The sequence below is a fragment of the Sciurus carolinensis genome, chromosome 1 (assembly GCF_902686445.1).
Source record: "Sciurus carolinensis chromosome 1, mSciCar1.2, whole genome shotgun sequence".
Taxonomy (NCBI): Eukaryota; Metazoa; Chordata; class Mammalia; order Rodentia; family Sciuridae; genus Sciurus; species Sciurus carolinensis.
Window position 1 is genome coordinate 165,702,306 of NC_062213.1, and position 21,251 is coordinate 165,723,556.

General features: G+C 54.1%; 1 protein-coding gene across 4 annotated transcripts; it reads left to right on the top strand.

Moving 5' to 3' along the window:
* Window positions 1-624: 624 nt before the first annotated feature.
* Window positions 625-20,361, top strand: Ttc22 (tetratricopeptide repeat domain 22). 4 transcript variants are annotated; one of them, XM_047565552.1, is made up of 7 exons: window positions 625-1,385; window positions 13,291-13,346; window positions 13,523-13,638; window positions 14,210-14,328; window positions 15,137-15,298; window positions 17,536-17,688; window positions 19,622-20,361. In XM_047565552.1, exons 1-7 carry the CDS (start codon window positions 819-821, stop codon window positions 19,883-19,885), a joined length of 1,437 nt encoding a protein of 478 aa, XP_047421508.1. In that variant the 5' UTR covers window positions 625-818; the 3' UTR covers window positions 19,886-20,361. The 4 variants fall into 4 exon arrangements, with proteins under 4 accessions (XP_047421508.1, XP_047421502.1, XP_047421515.1 ...); XM_047565546.1 differs by having other exon boundaries at window positions 18,167-19,736; XM_047565559.1 differs by lacking the exon at window positions 19,622-20,361 and adding an exon at window positions 18,061-18,136.
* The last annotated feature ends 890 nt before the right edge of the window (window positions 20,362-21,251 follow it).

The following is a 21,251-nucleotide window of genomic DNA, read 5'->3' on the forward strand; positions in this document are numbered from 1 at the left end:
AACAGACTTTTATCATGTTTTTACCATGTATCAGGCTTACTACCTGTGGTACCTCCCTACCCCTGGGGTAAGGGACTGTCATCCTCATGTCACACAGGAGGAAAGTAGGAAGTATGACCAATTGTGCATTATTAGGGTTGGAGAAGTGGGATTAGAACCAGCACATGGAAGCCATAGTTTTTCCACAGGGGCCACTGCTAAGCAGAGAGGAGGCAGAGAAAGCCCCATGATGAATAATGGCCACAGGAGGAGGGGAGGGAGGTGGCAGGCTCTGTGGAGAGGAAGAGCACAGAGGAGCTGCGGAAAGGATGGGAGAGCATCAGGATTGCGGGTGGCTTCCGCAGTTGGAAGGGCCAGTCGTGACAGCTCACACAGGGAGGGCGGAGCAGCGCCCTCGGAAGAAAGGCCAGGCCAACCTTGGGCAAACTGGGGATCCAGGCCTCTTTGGGCACGCCCCACTTCTGTGACCTGGGCGAGTCTTTTTCCTCCTCTCAGCCTGTTTCCTGATCTGCGGCGCAAAAAGTGAAAATCTGCCTTTTGCCTCGCACCAGGGTTTGCGCACCCCGCATCTGGCATGCACCTGTTTTTCTGGCACACCTGGTTGTGCAATGCCAACGTCTAGCTGAGCAGCGAAAGCGGAAACAACTAACAGGGCGCTCCCCAGCCAGCGCTGGGACCCACCCACTGGCTGGAGGCCCTGGGGACCCGGAGACGGCCGCGCGCTGGGCCGCCGTGACTCCCTCTCTCCGGGGCGACCCCATCCACTGCCCTCTTCAGTCTCAGGGCCAGCGCGCGGCTACAGGAGCAGCGGGGCAGCCATGACGGAGCCCGAGGTCGCGGTCGACGACCTGGACGCCTTCATCGACGACCTAGACTACCTCCCGGGCCACTTCCACCTGGAGATGCAGCTGAACTTCGAGCCGCGCTCGCCGGCCCCGCTGCGCGCCCGGGACCTGAAGCTGCAGCGGGAGGTGGTGCAGCAGGAGCTGGAGCTGGTGGCCGCCCCGCAGCGGTCGGCAGTGCGTCACCTGCTGGGCGCCTTCGCCTTCTACCTGGAGGAACTGGAGGAGGCCCGCGAGCGCTTTCTCGAGGTGGTCCGTGAGGATCCGAGCAACCTCAATGCCTGGGCCAATCTGGCACATGTGTACGGGCAGCTGGGCCAGGAGGAAGAGGAGGAGGCTTGCGCCGCGCGGCTGGCGGGCCTCATGGGCCTGGAGGCGGACCCGGAGGCACCCGGGGACCCCCAGCTCCGCGCCGCGCGCTGCCTGGCGGAGCAGGGCTACGCCCACGGCTTCGACGTGAGCTGTACCAGCCTGAAGGAGCGCGCACGGGTACTGGCAGTGGGCATCGCGCTCTACGACAAGGCGCTGGGCTATGGGCAGCAGGTGGGTGACACCCCCTCCCTCTGATGGAAGAGCTGTGGTCATGGTCTCTTTGGTCTATAGGGATGCCCCTGCCCCAGAGTCAATTTGACCCTGGACTTTGCACCTTTCCAATCAACGGGCATCCCCTATTCCCATCCCAGACTAAACCAGTAGCCTTGCTTTCCTGGGCTAGGGAGAAGCCCCTAGGGAGGCTGCTGGCCTAGGTCTCTCCTAAACACGGCAAACCCAACCTGCTCAGTTCATCCCTCTTCCTTGCTCCTTCCAGCAAGTACCTGTCCGGGTGCCAGTGCCTACCACCTAATTAAAGGCAAAGCCAGACGGCCTGCCAGAAACAGGCATCCTGCCTCTTGTTTGCCACCGCACATCCATCCATCCATTCGAACACCAAATCTTGTCCATTCCACCTCCTGTATCTCTAAGGTCCACCCACTCCTCCCCAGCCTCCCTCATCCAGTCCAGCCTCCGTAATTTCCCACCTGGACTTGTGTCCCTTCCTCTCCGCAGGCTTCTGCCCTCCAGCTTGACCCTTCTCCTCCATGCTGCCAGTGTAGTGTTGCTCCACCTCGCCCACCAAGTCCCTCAGCCCACTCCCCCCTGGTGGGTAGATGAATCCTAGGTCCTTGAGTGGCCTTTTGATGCCCCCCAGGACTGCCGTCTCTGCCCTTCCTCTTCAAGTCAAGTTTTTACCACATTTGACTTCCCTTTACTCCCCTGTGGGGAACAACTCACCTTGTTTACTCAGCCCCTTCCTGGGGTGCTCTTCTGCTCCACCTCTGCCTGGAACGTCCTCTCCAATCTTGGGTTTATATCTAGAAAGCCTCTGCTAGCTCCCCAGGCTGGGTCAGAATCTCCTCTGGGCTCCCATAGCACTGCCCCTACTGTCCATCTATAAGCCTGTCTCTCCGACTCAACCTTGAGGGCTTTGCAAGTGGGAACAACATTCATCTGTTTTACCATGGTAAACCCGATAACTGGTACAAGGTTGCATTTGATAGGCGTAGCTTCACTGGATGGATACATAGGGTCTGGTACTGAATAAATGCTAGGAATACTAGCCATCTATTGCTGCAAAAATATGCCACCAAAATTTAGCAGCTTAAAGCAATAAGATTTTATTCTTATACAGTTTGGGGGTGTCAGAGATCTAGGCCTGGCTTGGCTCAGTGCCTGCCGGCTGTGGTCTCATCTGAAGTCTCGCCTAGACTGAGGAACCATCTGCTACCAAGCTTGCTCACATGATTGTGGGTAGGATTCAGTTCTTCACTGGGTACTGGCTGACATCCTATTGCACTTGTCATATTCTCTTCTTCAGAAGCTAGTTAATAGGTCTATCCCACACTCAGAGGAGGGGATTACACAAGGTCACCAACACCAGGAGGTGGGGATCTCTGGAGGCCATCTCAGAGGCTGCCTGCCACATGCAGCATCAGATGATGGATAAGTGGCATGGAGAGCATTATCCTCTTTTATGGAGAGTTCAGAAGGGTACCATGACTTTTCCGTGAAGACCAGTACAGGCAGGGTTGAGCTGATCGCACTGAGTTTTTTTAATGTTTTAAATTTGTGATATTTAAATAAAGACAAATTTTTACACCCGGGTAGCACAGCTCCGTTCACAAAACCTCTGAGTACCCCTCAGTGCCGTTTCTCCAGAGTTCACCATTTCTCTAAGGGGAAATGTGGCTGTCACATTTTCAGAGAGGACTGGTTGGAGGACAAGGACTTGATTTAGGGACAGCAGAGCAAGGTAGCGCCTCAGAGAGGAGACTCCAGTCAGACAGTCCAGGTTCAAATCCAGCTTCCCCATGCCGGCACCTCTAATCTGTTCTTGACATCTCAAAGGTCCTTTCCCTCTCCATGCGACGGGGATATTGGTGGTATGTCTGCCATAGGCTGTCTCATCAGTCACATGGAGATAGGTTCATTTGGTTGATGTTCACACTTGTAAACTCCAAGAGGAAGCCTCTGCAGGAATGGGCAGGGTCACTGGTGACCCCTTCATCTCCCCAGCTAGGAAGCCTCCCCTTCCCGGAGCTGGATGTAGATGTGACCATCACATAGGGCCAGCAAGGACCCAGGTCTCCAGTTTCACACTGTAGGTGCTGAGTGTGGTTGTGGCCACAGGTCACGGGTCACAGCAGTGGAGCGGGTCCTGAAGAGCTCTGGCTAGAAGCCAGCAGGCTCCCCTCTCAGCCACCACACTACCCAGAGGAGACCTCTCTGCACTGTGCTTTCCCCATCTGCAAAATGGGTGCAGAAAGTGGGGACCATGTGGTCTCTGAGCTCCTTCTCTGCTCTCTGGGGGTGTTCAGAGGAGGCGAGCGATGAGGCGGAGATTTAGGGCAGGTGCCCGTCTGCAGAGTCGGCACAGCTGCAGCAGGAACCGCCCAGGGAGTGCGCTCCCAGAGGGAGTGGGAAGCAGGGCTCCCAGCGCCCCTGGGGTGTGGCTGCCAGGCTCTGTGCCGCATTCTTGGGCCTGACCCAGCTGCTGCTCCTCAGTTCTGCAGAGAGCAGCTGCGGCCGGGAGAGAGTTGGGGCTGCAGAGCCCCCATTTGTCTCCTGAGGAGAACACGAGACCACACTTATAAAAATCGTCGCAGGCAGGGCAATGATGGTGGTTTTGGAGTCTCAGGAGTCTCAGGAGCATCCAGCTCTGTTCGTGTTTTGTTGTGTGACTTTGGACAAGTCACTGGTCATCTGTGGTCTCAGTGTCTACTTTTCTAGCATGTGTCAGTAGTGATCTCTGTCTCAGGTGGGATGTAATCATCCAGCCGAGAGATGGAGTGAAAATGTTCCATAACTGTAATCCTGGGGACATCCTAGAGGTATTTATTGAGCTTCTTTACGTTTGTCGAGCACCCAGTGTGGGCCAGGCCCTGCTTTAAGAAGCTCTTGCTGTGGAGTTATGAACAAAGGGTGAAGGAAGCATTCATTCCTTCATTAGCCTGTCTTACCTGAATCCTTCCTCAGGAAACAGAAACCAAAGGGGCAAAGCAGAAACGTGTCTGCAACTGGTTGAGGTCACACGGCACGCCTGTGTCATGGGACAGTCATCTCTTAAGTACTACACAACCAGAGATGGCACTTTCTGAACCCAAAACAGGCCCCAGGGGCTGACAATGGAAATGCACTTTGGGATATGGGGACAAAAGTGTTGGTATCAGCAGTCCCTATGGACAGAGTGGCAGTGAGTGATTGCAGATGAGGAATCCTTCCCTGAGCAGAAGGGACTGAGGGAGGCTTCTGGAAGAGGCAGGTGCACTGGCTCCCAGGCCCTGCAGTGGGGTCCTGCAGGAGGAGGACTTGGCCAGGAGCAGGGATGAGGCCTGGAGAAGGCAGCCCAGGCCACCACACAGGAGCACGTGGCAGCTCTGAAGAACAGCTGACATGGTCTCCCAAAGCCACGCGGGCTCCCCGCTCCCTCAGCCCCATTCCTCTTACTTCCTTGGACCCTACTTCACAGCAAGCCTAATCTATTTGAGGTTCCACGAACATACCATGCTGGCTGTCATCTCCCTCTGCCTGGAAAGCAAACTCCACCCATTAAAGCCCAGTTCAAATGTCACCACCTCCTCCTAAACACCTTCTGAGTCCTCTGGTCCCCTTCAGGACTTGAGCTAAGTCCTCACATGAACCATGTAGTCCCAATTTACAGACATAGGAATTGAGGCATGGTGGCAATCCATCCAGGACACAGCCAACAAGCAACAACTGAGTCCACTCTACCCCACCAACCTTCAAAGCTTTGCTCTTTCTGAGGGGTCAGGGAAAGGGTGGTGAGATGAGAAGATAAGGCTGGTAGTGAGAGGGGAAACCCTTCATAGGTGACCTCCCCAAAATCCAAGGCAGGTCAGGGTCAGAGAGTAGGCAAGGGAGGACGAGGCAGGAGGTGGAGTCAGCGTCAGGGCTGGAAGTGCATGAGTCTTGCACTTGGACAGACCACGTTCAAATGCTGCCTCTGTCACCAGGTGGCTACGGGCAGGTCCCTTCACTCCTCTGAGGCTCTGTCTTCTCGTCTGTGAAATGCGGTTGTGACATGGACCTCCCAAGGCTGCTGTGAGGGTGGAGGAACACGAAAGCAGCAGGCAGGAGCAGGTGGTCCACCCACCCCTGGGCCCTGCACTGCACTTTGCCGTTGCTCTTTAACAGGGCCACTGCCAGCCTCTGGCTTATCTTCAGATGAGTTTTGTCTTGTCCCCTGGAAGGCGAGCCTCAGTCTTGGGCCTCTCTCCACTTCCCCTGTCCATACCACACCAGGGACTCGCATAGAACTGACACCCAGGAGGAGTTTGGACCATTGTTAATGTAACTTAGTTGAATAACTCAATTCTAAGTCTTAAAGATCCCTATGATTTTTTTAAAAATAAGGTAGTTTGAACTTAGACTTTCCTAAAACAAAACAAAACAATTGTCTTAAGCCAATTGTTACTGGATTTTCCATCCCCTTTCCCCAGAATATCGGGGGCTTAACACATGCGTGCACATGGACACACACACACGTGGCAGCACACAGGCCCCTTACCCCTGCTTCCATCCCAGGGTGGGTCCTTGGCGAAGACAAGAACTGGCCCAGGGCGACCTGTGCACCAGGCACTGTGAGCTTAGAGCTCTACCTCCCGTGGCACCTTTGATTTGTATTCAGACCTCCCAGAGCCCCTGCCAGCTGGTGGGGACCCCCTTCCCCAGGGAGGGGTGGCAACTTGCTCAGGTCGACCCAGCACCCCACACACTGTCCAGATTTCACCTGGCAGCCAGGCAGGAGGGGAGGGAGGGAGCCCTGGCGGGCCAGCCTTGCACAAAATGGTGTGGACATTGCAACGCACTGTGTGTTCAGCAGTGTGGGGACTGGGGATATTGGAGGGTATCCTGGGTCAGCAACCTCAGGGTCCCTGGTTTGTCTATACGTGGGTATACCACAGTGCGCAAACCACACACACACACACACACACACACACACACACACACAGAGTTGTACAGTTCCAAGTATTTGATTTAGTTCAGCTGGCAAAAGTAGATTAATTTGAACAGTGAGCATGCCCCTGGGCACTAAAGTGCTTTCCATAGGCTATCTCGCTTGATGGTCACAGAAATGCTAGGAAGTCGGATCTGTTATTAGCCCATATTATGGATGAGCAAACAAAGGCTCAGGGAATCGCAGTGACTTGCCCAAGGGCACACAGCCATAAATGGCCAGCAGGAACTGAACTCAGGTGTTGGACATCTAAGTCCTGTCTGGGAAACAACATTCCTGAGGCTGTGGCTCCAGGTTTCTGTTGGCCTCAAGGTCACCCACCTTTGCATATCAGTGCTTCTGCTGTTAGTTTGCATCTGGCTGGCTTCTCTCCCCATTTACCTCATAAATCTGAGAGCCTCAAATGCCTGGTCTCCCCCTTCTCATAGATACAAGACCCCAGAGCCAAAGCTGCTCTTAGCATCGTCTGGCCCAAGTACCTCTGAGAGGGAAAAAAAAAGGTCGTTACCTGAGCACAGCATAGCACAGACCCCTGGAGGAGCGCCAAGTCAGGTCCCGCTGTTGTTACTCCAGAAGGCAGGAGACTCTTCAGACCCACCCAGCAGCTGCCAGCGCTACAGTTGGACTTGGACCAGAGCTAGACAGGGGATGTCCCTCTTCCACTGAGGACAGTGGGATAGAGAAGTGACTCAGGGCAGCTCAGCCAGCCTAGGAGACAGCACAAAGCAAAGATGAGCCACGGGACCTGCATTCCAGACAGACCCCAAGACCAGAAAGAAGTGGCACCAGGGAGCTGCTGTCTGTCTAAGTCCACGCCACCAGAACCACCCTGGGAGCCCATGACGGGGCTTACTTCCAACGCCCGAATCCCCTCTATCTGGGGACATCTACCTCCCCCACCAACAGTTTGTAGGGGCAGAAGCTGACCCAGTGGCCTTTTCAAGATCCCCGAGGGCTGAGGGGAGAGGCAGTTTTCCTGGGGAGAGGCCCTGTCCCCACACCTGCCAATGCAAGAGCAGGAGAGCAGGAGAGGCTGCGGGAGGGGTGGGAGGAGCTCCTCTCCAGGCTGCTTTGTGTGTCCCACAGGTGGCAGGGACACCAGGCAGGGCGGCTCCATGTGCTCTGTGTGTATCTGAGGACATTCCAGTCACGCAGGAAGGACGCAATCCCAAGCCTGCCACGTTGTGACTCTTACTTCTGCAGCGTCAGCCTCCACAGGGTCAGCCTGACGAGGTGGAAAAACCAGGGGCGTTGGAAGGAGGCAGATCTGAACTTGAATCCTGACACTTACGCCCTGGGCCGTGGGGCTGGGTCAGTGGCTTTTTTCTTAGTCTGTTTCCTCATCTGTGCTGGGAGGAGGACACTATATACCTTCTAAGGCTGCTGTGAGGATCCAGTGCACTAAAGTGCCCGGTGACCCTAGAGAAGCGTTCATTCCTGTCCTTCTTCCCTCGAGAGAATTAGTCAGCTCTCAGGAACCAACCCTGGAATGTGAAGCAAAGCACAAACTGCTAGGCAAATAATTTACCTAGGAACAAACAAGATGTCTGCACAGCCTGTTCAGATGCATGCAGATATATAAGCCATTGGGGTGCTAGAAGAAAACCCTTAAAATGGCCAAGCCCCCAATGTTCCCATCTCCTGGGGCCAACTTTTTTTTTTTTTTTTTTTGGTACCAGGGATTGAACCCAGGGACACTTAAACCACAGAGCCACACCCCCAGCCCTTTTTCATTTTTTATTTAGAGACTGGGTCTCACTGAGTTGTTTAGGGCCTCACTAAGTTGTTGAGGCTGGCTTTGAACTCGTGATCCTCCTGCCTCAGCCTCCCAAACTGCTGGGATTACAGGGGTGCACCACTGCACCCGGCTTGGGGCCACCTTTTGAAGAAAGTGACATGTTTAAGACTCCTCCTAGCACCTACCTGAGTTAACACAGACCTGCTCCTGTAATGGCTTATCCCAGTCCCACTATTTCTGCCAGGTCACCAACCACTGTCACTGACTGCCCCCACCGCCCAGCTGTGGGAGGTGACATCCTCAGGCTTCCCTGCAGACGGCGATTTCTGATCCTTTGACTCATTTAAAAGTGAGGCCCCTGCTAGATGCGTTTATCCCACTGTCCGTAGGGAGGGCCTAGCGCAGTGATGCTCTTCACCACGGGGTACAGGGCCTGTGAGCAGCTGGCTGGGCCACTGCCCCAGCGAGTTTCAGAGCGGTGGGTCGAGAATTTGCATTTCTGTCAAATTCCCAGGTGACATCCATGCTGCTGGTCTGGGGCCCATGCTTTGAGTCCCACTAGTCCGGAGTAGTTAGATGGAGGGATCCTGGAGTTAAGTTGCTGGGTTCAAGTTCTCCTAGCTTCCAGCTGTGTCACTCTCACTCTGGGCGTATCACCTGACCACTGTGTATCTCAGTTACTTCATCTGTAAAATGAAGATAATAATAGTCCCTGCCTCATAGGTCACGCTTGAGGGAGTCAGATGGGTTAATATACACAATGAGGTACTAGTGCATGGTAAGGGCTCAATAAAATTTTCTATTCTTTGTATAACAGAAAAAGGATCATCTCCAGGTTTCGATTCATGATTACACTGGCCACGTGGCTTTGAGGACACCATCTTACCTCAGTGTTCCCATCTGTACTAAACAGTCCACTCAGGACATTCTGAGAATCAAATGAAATCATGCAAAAGCACTTTATAAATAGTAAACACTGTACAAACGCTAGCTCTCTGCAGCTATATGTTGTGGAAAGAACGTGAACTTGAAGTCAGAGAGAACTGACCTGAAATATCAGATCAAGTAGTCAGACCTCTGTTTTTTTGGTCTTGGTTTCCCCATCTCTGAAATAAGGAAAATAATGACAAGGACTTCAAAGGAGCTGGGAAAGGACCTGAGAACCCCTCACTGGGTCTGCCCCTCACTCTCACCGTCAGTCAGCACCAGGGTTGCAGATTTCACTCCAGGGCAGCAAGAGCCTCACCCAGTTCCCTCCCCCGAATTGGCCACAGGACAGCCACCTTCTTGGAGACCCCCTCCAGTTGGGAGCCAGACTCCCATGCTGGCTGGCCCCCCCTCACAGAAGCCCCAGCTCAGGGACTAAGGAGACAGCAAGGTATCCTCCCAGAGCCCAGCGCAGGCATGTCCTGGGGAAATACCCCTTTCCTAGCAGCAGGCTCTGAGCCTCCTCCCATTCTGCCTCCAACCCCGGCCTCTGGGAGTCATAAACCCCGCAGCAGCATTCCTTCCAGGCAACTTTTTTCTCCAGGAGAGGTGAACAGCACCTCCCTTCTGCAGGAAGGAGGGGCAGCCAGAGGCCTGTTTAATTTAATTTAACGCACTGTGGCTTGCCAGGTTGCCCTGGTAACCGCTGCAGCTGCTGCCGCTTCCCCAACAATCAGAAGGAATTTTAAAGAGACAGCCCATTTTCAGGCCAGAGTTGCATGGCAGAGTGAATGGCCTCCACCAGCTTCGTCTCAGGGGTAGAAGATGAAAGCCCCAGCACATCAAGGCCTCCAACTAGATCTATTTACCCCATTAACTCCATTCCAGATCCACTGACCCCAACTGTAACCCCACAAGTCCTCCTGCAAATGGCACACTGGAGTGGGATCTGTTGAGGCACTGCATTTGGGATTTGTCACACAGATGTCACTCAGCTAGATCCTTTTTTGCAAATAAATTTTTCAAAAAAATTCTTGGGAGTTGGGAGGGAGTTAACTCCTAGGCACTACCCCTGCAATTCAAGCATACAGCCACCAGGTGGTGATATTGCTTGCTTAGTGAAAGTCAGAAGGAGGCTGAACTATTAGAAGATTTTGAACAGTGACCAGAATGATGGGGGAACAGCTGAGTTCTAAGTTCTGATGCTAACAAGTGTGGGACCTTGGGCAAGTCACTGCCTCTCTCTGGTCTCAGTGTCCTCAAATACATAATGAATTGATAAGACAACTGAGTGTTTGGGGGTAGGACTGTGGGAGGCACAGGTTTAAGTCCTACTTCTATCATGCATAAGTTTGGTCTCAAAATTTAATTTATTTTGGATTGAACACCAAAAAAGAGTTACTATGAACCAGGGGACAACACAGCACTCCTAGACACTGGGAAAGGTGCCTGGAACCCCACCAGGACCTGCAGTCCTGGGAGACATGGGGTGTGGAGAGTAGGATGAGGCAGGGTGTCCTCTAGACTCTTAAGCCTGGGACCTACCTCATTATCCCACAGACCACTGAAACAAGTCTCAATGGACAAGTCTCAGTCCCCTAGAGAAACTAATCCTGCCTGGCTCCAGCCCAAACCAGGAGAAAGGAAACAAACATTTCTTCGGGGCCTGGTACTGCCCTTGTAACTTACTGGAGGTCCAGAGTGTCACCCTGCTTTGCAGATGAGGGCACAGCCTTCCAGGGGCAACACATCCCCCAGGGTCACTCAGCTCAGGCCAGGCCTGTGGGACATCCAGGCCTCTGTTCTTTATATCCGAAGCTCAAGTCCACTCCACCTGCTCCCACTTGGTCTCACCCCTTGCCAGGAGTGTGGAAGAGAGTCAGGGCCTCTTTCCCATCATGGCTATTCAGCCAGCCACAAAACAGGCTGTGACCATAGTCCTGAGATCGTGCCAACAAGTGGCCAAGTAACCAAGTCACCATTGCCTTCAGTGCTGACCACGGTCAGGCCTTGACATTATGTCTAGGTCTTTGGTCACTGTGGTCCACAGAGGTTGCACCATAAATCCAAGGCCCCTTCTTCCTTCCCAGGTCCCCTATAAGGAAAGCCGGCAGGCTGGTCCAGCATCCTCCCCTTCCTCTTGCTCTGGGACGTGTTCCCCACTTCTGAAGGATGCCCTTGCGCCTGGGGACCTTCCCCATTCCCCCCCCAGAGAGTGCTCTTCTCAGCTACAGCCCCAACGCACACATTCCCATCTACGTAACAGGATGACCCTTCAAGGAGACGTGAACAGAAAATCCCACTGGATCTTGGCGCTCCCCAGCTCTAGTCCCTTCAGTGACTCCCGCTGCCCTGCAGATGAGTTCCAAGTTCTAAGCCTCGCACGGGCCCCTCCTGATGTGTTCCTGCTGCCCGTCCCCGGCCCTCCCCACGGGGTCCATCCTCAGGGCTGCACGTAGATCCCGACATTCACACTCGCTCACCTCCGAGTCTTTGCGTCTGGTGACCTCCTGGAATGCTCTTCCTTGTGGTATCCACCTGGGTGGTCCCTCTCATCCTTGAGACCTGCTCCAGGGCTGCCTCCCCTGGGAAGCCCAGGAAACTCCTGGATTGGGTAGATACCTCCCCTGGGCTGCCATGACCCCTGGGTCCCTCCTAGTCTGACTGCATCTTGGGGTCTGGCTTCTCTGACAGACCCAGGGCCCCTTGGGATGGGACTTGTCTTTCCTCTCCTGTCCTCATTGCCCAGGCTAGGGTCACACAGAGCAGAGAGCAGGGGAGTGTGGGCCAAGAAATGCTCTCAGTGGGGACTGGGGACATAGCTCAGTTGGTAGGGTGCCTGCCTCAAAAGCCCAAGGCCCTGGGTTCCATCCCCAGCACCGCAAAAAAATTTTTACAAAATGCTATCGGTGGCTCCTCCTCTGGCACCACTCAAGTGAGGTCTCTTCTCTCCATCCCTCCCCCTCCAAGTCATCCAAGGCGGGTCCAGGTGGCCTGTTTCCACAGGTCCCCATGCCTCTGTTCATGCCAGACCCTCCATATGGGATGCTCTGGTCCCCATTCCACACTAGGGATTCCTCTGAAGGGCCGCTGCCTACTCAAGACCCACCTTAAATCCCCAGCCTCTGACCGGGAGTCTGCGTCCATCCTGTTGCACTCAGTCTGTATCACATTCGTGACCTTCCTCGGACTTCACTTCCTACTACAGTTTTTGTCAACCCATGTGGCAAAGGGAACATGGGCTTTGGAGCCAAACAGTATTCAATTCCCAGCTCTGATGCTCTCAAATCATGTGACCTTGGGCAAGTTGCTTTACCTCTCCGAGCCTCAATATGTTCATCTGTAAAATGGGGCTAATACCTCCCTCCTGGATGGAGGTGATGCGTGTCAGGATCCTGACCCACGGCAGGCACTAAATCCAGTCCTGTCCTTGACACCTGGTCTGTTTCCTGAGCCAGCTGTTCCCTGAGCCAGCTGGTGAGCCTGTTCAAGTCGGGTGCCGCTGCTATTCGTTGTCACATCCCCAGGACCTCGTGCTGTGGGTGCTTAGATCACTGCTGGGGCGGGGAGGATGGATGACGGGGGTCTTGAGCTGAGGAGGCCACACGGGGCAGGGAGTGCAGAAGATCAACTGTGGGCAATGAGCGTGGAAGGAGGGGCTGCCGCCTGAGGCAGAGCTGCCGATATGCGCTGGGGGTTTTATTGGTTTTCATTAAAATTCCTTCTCGAGGCAGGAGCAGCTACTCCCATAAATAACGGCATAAATATTTCATCCGGTGCCCAAGTTGGTCTAAATGCACAGCAAGGTTGGCGAGAATAATAATGGGAAAGAGTTGGGGGGTGTCCTGGGCTTGGGCTGAACTGGACTCACTTAACATGCCCGAGGGGCTTTCTCAGGAGCGTGGGGGGTGAGGGGAAGCACCATCAGGGAGGAGTAAGGACAAGGACAGAGGAGAGAGAGGGCAACCCATGGCGCATGAGCCCAGGTGGGCAGCCAGAGCCTGGTGGGGGAGCCAGGGCACACCTACTGTGTGTGACGGGCACCTCACTAGGGGTCACACGGCTTATCTTGTCAAATCCTATGTGATCAGAGAAATGAAGCAACTTGCCCAAGGACACCCAGCTAGACGCTGGCAGAACCAAGACTATCATCAAGGGCATGTTAGGCTAAGGCCCTTCCTGCTGTGCCTGCTGCCCCGTGGGGTTCAATGTGAACAATGGCCTGGGCCCCTCAATAACAGCAGCACGGGCATTCTCTGCCTTCCTAGATCCCGATGGAGGAGAAAAGGGGCTGGTACTTCACCATGGTGACACTCCTCATCAGGTCAGGCCAGCGGGAAGAGGGGGCACAGGATGGAGGGAGGTGTGGTCCTGTAGGCTGGGCCTGGAACCAGGCAGGGGTGGGGGCAGAGGTGGCAGAGCCCAGGCCACGCAAGGGCTTCCTGGGGCCGCTGCTGGGATGGCTGGGAGGGGTGCTGACCGGCCCCTTCCTGGCCACAGGCTAGATGGCATCTTCCTGGAGCTGGGCAGCGAGGAGCAGAGGAGGCTGCCTGCCTTCAACCGCACGCTGGCTCTGCTGCGGCAAGTCCTCAAGTCCTCGGACCCCCGCCACCGAGGTAGGACCCCAGGGGGTGGGTGGAGTGGCAGCCTCTGCCACGCTGTCCCTGCCTGTCACTGGCACTCTGGCATTGTCCCCACCTCTGGCACCGTGTCCCTTCTCTGTTTCTTTCTCCCTCACTGTTTGTGTCACACGCTCATTCGTTTACCTCAGGAGCCCTCCCACTGGCCCAGGGGGACACCAACTGCAAGTCACCACGGTGGCACTCTCGGTCTCGCCCTGCTCCAGCCTGCAGCCCCCTCTCCACGGGCGGGGGATGAAGGCTCTGCTGGGCAGGGCTGGAGCCATTTCTCTAGGGCCAGGAGGCAGAACAGAGCTGCACCCTCAGGAGAATTCAGAAGAGAGCTGTGACGCCGAATGAGGTCCCCTAGGTGACACGTTAGACTCAGAATGAGCACCAAAACCTGTTCGTTCGCTCCCTCCCATGTCCCCTCGCCCTGCCTTTGTTTCTCTCTGCCACCGTCCCTTCTTTGTTCATGGGTGCCTTGAGTGGAGTTTCCCCACCCGGCCTCTGGCTCCCCTCCCCCCACTGGGGCTTCCTAGAGACCCTCTCCCACCCTTCACCCCAGCGCTGGCCTGGTGCTATCTTGGGATGCTGCTGGAGAGGAAAGACACCTTCTCCACCACCCCTATGGGCATCCACGACTGCGGGTACTCAGGGACTGACCCCCTGGACTGCTTCGGCAAGGTAGGTCCCCAAACCGCACACTCTCTGCAAACTGGCAGGGGCCTCTCCTCCAGGACCCAAGACTTCTCTGGGTGTCATCCCCTACTGTGTGGCCCACCAGAAGGCACTTACTCCAGACCCCTCTCCATCCTTCCCCTTATTCAAAACAAAAGTACTCCTTTGTGGCCTTTGTCTTGTGCCCAAGACTAAGCCTCTCCCCCTGTTCGAGTTGGCCCAAGCTCATTTCTCCTGCCTTGATGTAGACCCTCAGACTTCTCCCCTGAGGCCACACTGTTCCCTCTGCCAGGCTCTCTCCCTCCCCAGTGACAGTGGCCCAGTGGAAAGAAAATTTCTAGCTGGAGTCGCCATGCCAGTTCTGCCCACAGGCTGTGTGGCCCTAAGGCAAGCCACTTAGAACAAGCGGCAGTCAATACCAACCTAGGGGAAGTGCTGAGGCCCAGCCAGAAAGGACATAAATATGGGGGAGGTCGAGGCTGACTCTGGCCCCTCCTCTCACTTTCCCTGGGAAAATGGCGGAGCACACGTGGGAAGGTGGGCTCACCTGGGGTCCGGAAGGGTTTGCTGGCCGTGACCAGTGAACAGGGCAACGAGCTGGGCTCCAGGAGCTGAGTGCCAGTGGGTGTGCCCCAAAGTGTTGTGTTCCATGATATGATTGACATGTGGCGGGTGGGTATGGGCAGATGCGGGGAGGTAGAGCACTTGGTGACAGGACTCTGCAGAGGTGAGGTCCCTAAGGTTGAGGCACCATTTAACCAGGCTGGCAGACAAGCAGACACATGGTTTGCCCCTACCCTCCTCTCTCACCTAGGCCATCGAGATTGCCAAGGACCAACCTCCCATCCTGAATCACCTGGCCAAAATCTTCCACTTCCTAGGAAAGCAGGATATGGCCATTGGAACCTGTAACATGGCCCTGGATGTCCTTCGAGATCCAGAGCTCAACTGGCAGGCATACTGCACAAGGGCCAAGGTGGGTCACCCTGCAGCCCTGCCATTGGGAATCAGGAACCAAGGACCAGGAGCCACGAACCTATTGCCAAGGCCCAAAGAACCTGGAGCCTTCATGGTGGAGAGCAACTTAGGGGCCATCAAAGCACACAGCTGTGGTCGGTAAGGTCGTTGAGGTCAAGAATAGAGGAGCCCCTTCCTAGCACGAATCCCTTCCACAGTGCCTGGGCGAGGAGCCTCCAGACTCCAGTGGAGTCAGATTGTTGAAATCTGGTCTCTCCACCTATGATTGTGGAGCCTATGGCAAGCCACCTACCCCTCCAAACCTCAGTTCCCAAATCTGTAAGATAAACTAATAACACCCATCTTAAAAGACTATCAGAGGCTGAAGCACAGCACCTGGGCTCAGGAGGTGCTTTTGGAAAGTGGGAGATTCCGGTTTAAGTAGAGGTAGAGTCATGTGGTGGCTCAGAGCTTTGGCCCTGGACATAGACAGCCTTGATTCAAATCCCACATCCCCACTCACATTCCTTGGGGCCTCTGACAAAATACTCTGGCCCAAATCCTAAGCCTTGTTTTTATTTTTATTTATTTATTTATTTTTTATCTGTAGACCAGAGGTGGTAGAACCTGCCTCATAGAGTGGTTCTGAGAAGTTAATTAGATTCTATGTAAAACTCAGCATCAAGCATGTGGTAAGAGCTCAGAGATGACTGATGGCTATTATTAGGTATATTTTTAGCTGATTCACAGTCTCTTGAGGCCATCCCCTGCATAGTTTTTCAGGGCTGCAAGTTACACATTTAGGTGAGAGCTGCCTCCTCCCATCTCTCCCCCCTAGGCCCACATCTGCCCCCTGGAGCCTTACAGAGGCCATTTGCTGGGGACAGCCCAGGAGCTCCAAGTTTATTATGTGCCAAGCTAATTAGCTCCCCCCGCCCCTATTTTTTCCACTGTCTTTCACATGACCTAGTGGTCAGTCTGCTCCTGATCTTGGTCTCAATGGCTTAATTTCCTTCCCCTAGAGCCAGTAGGTGCCAGTGGCAGGAAATTCCTTCACTGGAGTTGATGTGGTTAATATTATGAATAATATGAATATTAATCATAATAAAGCATCAAACATTTCTATAAAACTCTGCATTTCTGCATTTCACCAAGCACTTTCATGATTATGGCCTGATTTAATCCTTATAAAGAATCCTGTGAGAAAGACCACAAACGAGGCCACCAAGGTGCAGTGAACGTCCCCAGGGATCTGCATTCGACGAGCCAGAACCTCAGCCTTACTGTCCTCACTCCGTCACCTTGTATCTTATGCTCACTACCTCTCTGTAGCTCCAAAGGTCACACTTACTACTCAGCTGTCCAGAGGAGGAAGGATCCGGGAGGGAAAGGAGCGCTCATGATCCACGTAGAACCGTGGCCCATAAACTCAGACCTGGTCATGGTGGCCTCACCCCTCCCTCTGCTCAGGTCTCTCATTCGTTTCCAGCCCCACTGGCTGAGCCTCCATCTAGAATGCTCTTTTCCCAGATGCGTGATTGACTTCCTTCCTCTCTTCCTGCTGGCCTGATAAAAAGGCAGTTTCTAGTGACCTTATTGAAAATGTCAACCCTTGCCAATACTTTGTCCTTTTCTGATTTGCTTTTTCTTAACACCAATCATTCCCTAACACAGTATTTACCTATTTATTGTCTTCCTCCTTCAGTAAGACATGAGCCCTCTAAGGGCAGGATTTTTGTCATTTTGCTCTGTACTGTATCCTCGGGGCCTGGCTTATGTCTGGCTCGTGACGATATCTGTTGAAGGAATGAGCAAAGGAAGGGAGCACATGCCAGGGCCTAGCTAAAATGTGTTCTCTCAGTCATCAGGGTAAATCCCCAAGGGAGGTCTGAGTGTACTAACTTTTCAGAGATAGAAAATGGGGCTCACAGAGGTGGTATGACATCTTCCAGGTCGCATGGTTAATATTGGGGGGGGGGGCACTTGATACATGTTTGGTGAATGAATGAGAGGCTCTTACCTCATCCAACCTCCTCATTGTACAGACAGGGAAACAGGCCCATAAAGGAGGAGTGTCTTGCCCAAGATGCCACAGGACCAGGACCTAGAATTCCTGGGTCCCATCCTTTTAGGAGCTTTCTGCTACACCACAGAATATCCCTGTTTGCTGTTGATAAAGGGACAGTCTTCTTGTAGGACCCAAAAAAGGGAGGTCCTTCCTTGTGTACCTTCTCTGAGCTAATCCTCTGCCTGCAGATCCACATCAGAGCCTACCTGCATGACCTGACTCGGGCCAAGATGGGGCTTGGGGGCATGCCCGACAGGAAACACCTGGCCTGCGCCAAGGCCGACCTCGAGGAAGTCGTCAAGGTGTGCCCCAGCCTCAGGACCTACCTGGACATTGGCCAGGTAAGGCAGCTGCTTGGCTTGGTTACCCAAAGGATCACTAATAACCTACTGACTCCCTGCAGGGCGAGGCTTGAGAACTGAGGACATGGAAAGGAATCAGGGGCATCCCCTACCCACCTCCTCCAGCCACGGTTAGATTAAATGAGATAATGTGTGTACAGTGTTTAGAAGAGGGCCTTGCTCTCTAAGCACTCAAAAAGTATTCTTTACCCAAAAGTGACTGCTGTGCTCAGGGAATAGTTACCAAGAGGTGATAATATCCGAATTTTACATATGAGAAAACCTGGGTCTAGAAATTGACTTGCTCAAGGTTATATGGCCAAGAGTGGGGGAGCTGGGACCCACATCCCAGTACTGCCACTCCTTTTCCAGGGAGGCAGGTACAACGTTTAAAAATGGCCGAAGGAAAGAAGTTTTTTTTAATAATCGGGAGGGTGGTATTACCGGAAGGAAGGCTCAGCCGCCGCCCCAACCCCAGGTCTACTACTACATGGGCGTGGACGCCGTGCAGGAGCTGCTGGCGGTGGACGAGGCGGCACTCAACCAGGCGCTGGTCTTCCTGGCCAAGGCCGGCGAATTCGAGCTGGGTGCCATGCTGCCCGAGCTGCAGCTGCTGCGAGGCAAGTGCCTGCGCATCAAGGGCGAGGAGGCCAACGCGGCGGCCTGCTTCAAGCGTGCCGTGGAGCTGGACGACACGGGCTCTAGCCACACCGAGGGCTTCGGCTGCCTGCTCGAGGCGCTGCTGGCGCAGTGGAGCCAGGCGCAGCTGAGCGACGGCGAGCTGGGCCGCGAGGTGGACGCCTGGCTGCGCCGCGCCCAGGGCAAGTACCCCGAGGCGTGCCTGCGCCAGGAGCTGCAGCGCGTGTGGCGCGGCCACACGGACGAGGTGCTAGGGCTGGCCGGGGCTCTGGTGGCCCAGGGACGGCCAGCGCTGGTGCGGATGCTTTTTGAAACCATGGAACTAGAGCGTGAGAGTGGTGGAGCGGCGCGTAGGCGCCGAGCGGACTCCTTCTGAGTTGCCGGGGGTCCAGGCTGCGGCCCCGCCCCGCAGAGGCCCCTGGCTGTTCTAGGCACTTAAGTTGGGCACCCCTGCCACCAGCAGGCTGCTTGCGGGAGCCAATCAGATTTCTTCTCCGAAGCTGAAAAGTGGACATTGAGACTCTACGGCAGTTCGAGCTGCCCACTAAGGCCTGATTGCTCGGGATTCTTAAGAGCCACTTTCTTAATGAGATAAGGGATTGCCGGGTGTGGTGGTGCTCACCTGTGATCCCAACTAATCGGGAGGCTGAGGCAGGAGGACAGCAATTTCAAGCCCAGGCTGGGCGACTGAGCGAGATCCTGTCTCAAAAAAACAAAGTCCCCTTGACTATTGACTGCACTCTGGGGTCCTGCAGCTGGAAAAATTTCAGAGTGGAATCGAGGGCAAGGTTGCAAAGTGAGTGGGCTAGGGCAGGGCCTTCACTTAAACCTGGGTGCTCGGCCCTTTTTCCACCTCTCTACCAGTTTTCCAGCAGGTGTCATTCTTGGTCTGCTTAGTCCCAAAGTCCTCCCGAACTCCTTGAAATAGAACTCATCAGTAGAACCTTTACTTCTCTTCTGGAGGAAATCGAGGGACCCCACTCATTAGGAATGCCACCTACCCCCAATCTTGAGCCTTCTATGAGAGAATGAGGGAGAACTTGGACTTTTATGTTCTGGAATCATAGTCACAGAGTCTTAGATGTGGAATTTTGTCAGACTTGTTAGACTGTGATAGCCGCCCCGTCGTAGGAGGGCTGAGCTAGATTCTGTGGCCTCACACACAAGAACTAATTTAACCCAAAATTCCAGATTAAGTTTTTGCCAGACTCCAGGAATGCTGGTTGAACATATTTGCAAGAACCAGACCCCACGTGGTTTATGATTTCTTTGGCATCTTTTCCTTTCTTTGAAGAGCTGTCCTCCCTGCATTGCTCATGTCCATGGTCCTCAGACTCCACCAGGGACAGTCACACCCTTGCATGGCATCTCTATATTGCTTTTCAAAACCCTGGAACTAGAGGGTGAGAGTGGAGACGTGGTCCACTCTGAAGGGCAGCACCCTCCAACCCCTTCACTGTGCAGATGGGAAACAGAGTCACAGAAGGAAGCATTTGCCCAAAGTCACACTTCCTGTGCTTCTCGCCCTGAACCTCAAGCTTACTTTCAGCATGTTTAAGGTTTGGAAAAACACCAGTAAACTAATCAACACTGAAGCATGAAGTGTCTACGTGTTGAAGTTTTGTGTGGCACTCCTCCGTGGTGCACTCTGATATTTGGGACGGTGCTCTTAACACCGCTGATGCTTTCCAGATGCCTAGAAGTCAGACAAGGGGGCCCCTGAATCCCACCTCAGGCTCATTATGGCTCACCACTTGGGACAGTGGCATTCTCTCCCTCCTTCTCCTGTCATCTCCATTGCAGCAGAGGCCAGGAGGTGACTCATCAGTGGGCAGCACAGGTGGCCCTGTCCTTTTCTCCCTCCACCCTGCCCACCCCCATCCCTTTTCCACCTAGACCATGACTATGACCTTCCCTAAAGCGGAGATGCATTTCCTGCCGATTCCCTCCTGGCAAGATTTAAAAGGTGAAGTTGGTGCCCCCCATAAGTGTTTCCTTCCTTGCATTTCTTGTCCCCAGGGTCATGCCCCTGCCTCCTGTCATAACCTTTTGAATAAAATTTATTTCTGATAATCCCATTCACACTGATCACTTAAATGGTTCACAAATACCCATTTTAGTTTCTCTCAGGGCTTTCTGCATATGAACCAAAAGCCAAAAAGAGGTAAGAAATCCCACTCCCCAGACGGCCTACTGCGTTAGGCACTTCACGTGTGTAACCTCACTGAATTCTCTCAGTCGCCCTGAAGAGTCCCCGTTGGCCCTGTCACCCTCATCTTACCCAGGAGGATGCTGAGACACAATACAGGTCGCAGGTAAGTGTGTGACGGGCCCAGACTTGAAGTGGACCACCCTGTTCTGTGCCACCTTCTGAACACGGCCCTGCAGGAGATGTGCCATCTTCCCTCCAGCGTTGGCCTTCCTGGTGTCCCCTGAGCACATGCCCCACCTGTTGCTCTACCCTCAACTCTGTTCCCAAACTGCCTTACCTCTGGGCCTTTGCACATCGTGGTCCTCCACTGACTTTTTTCTGGTCATTTCTATCCCATGTGCTCAGCTCCAAGGCCCCTTGTCCAGGAAGTCCTGCCCACCCTCCTCCTTCTCATCAATGGCCTGCCTTCCACACAGAGGCTCTGGGGCATCTTGTCCCTCTGCACTGCATCATTTCCTTCCCCCAGGATCACAATGCTGTCTGCATGTCTGCTGCTCCCACTCAACTCTGGGTTCTCTCCACCCATGATTTGCCCCATGATTTGCCCCTGCACTGAGCTTTACATACAGGAAAGTGTTCATTTTTATTGTTGAACGGAGTAAACCTACAGCAATGAGCTGGAACCTCAATCCCAAACAAGTGACTCTATTACCAGGTCCCCAGGACTCAGGTTGGGGACAGGTCTGCAGCCCAAGGTCCCTTGAGGTCTGAA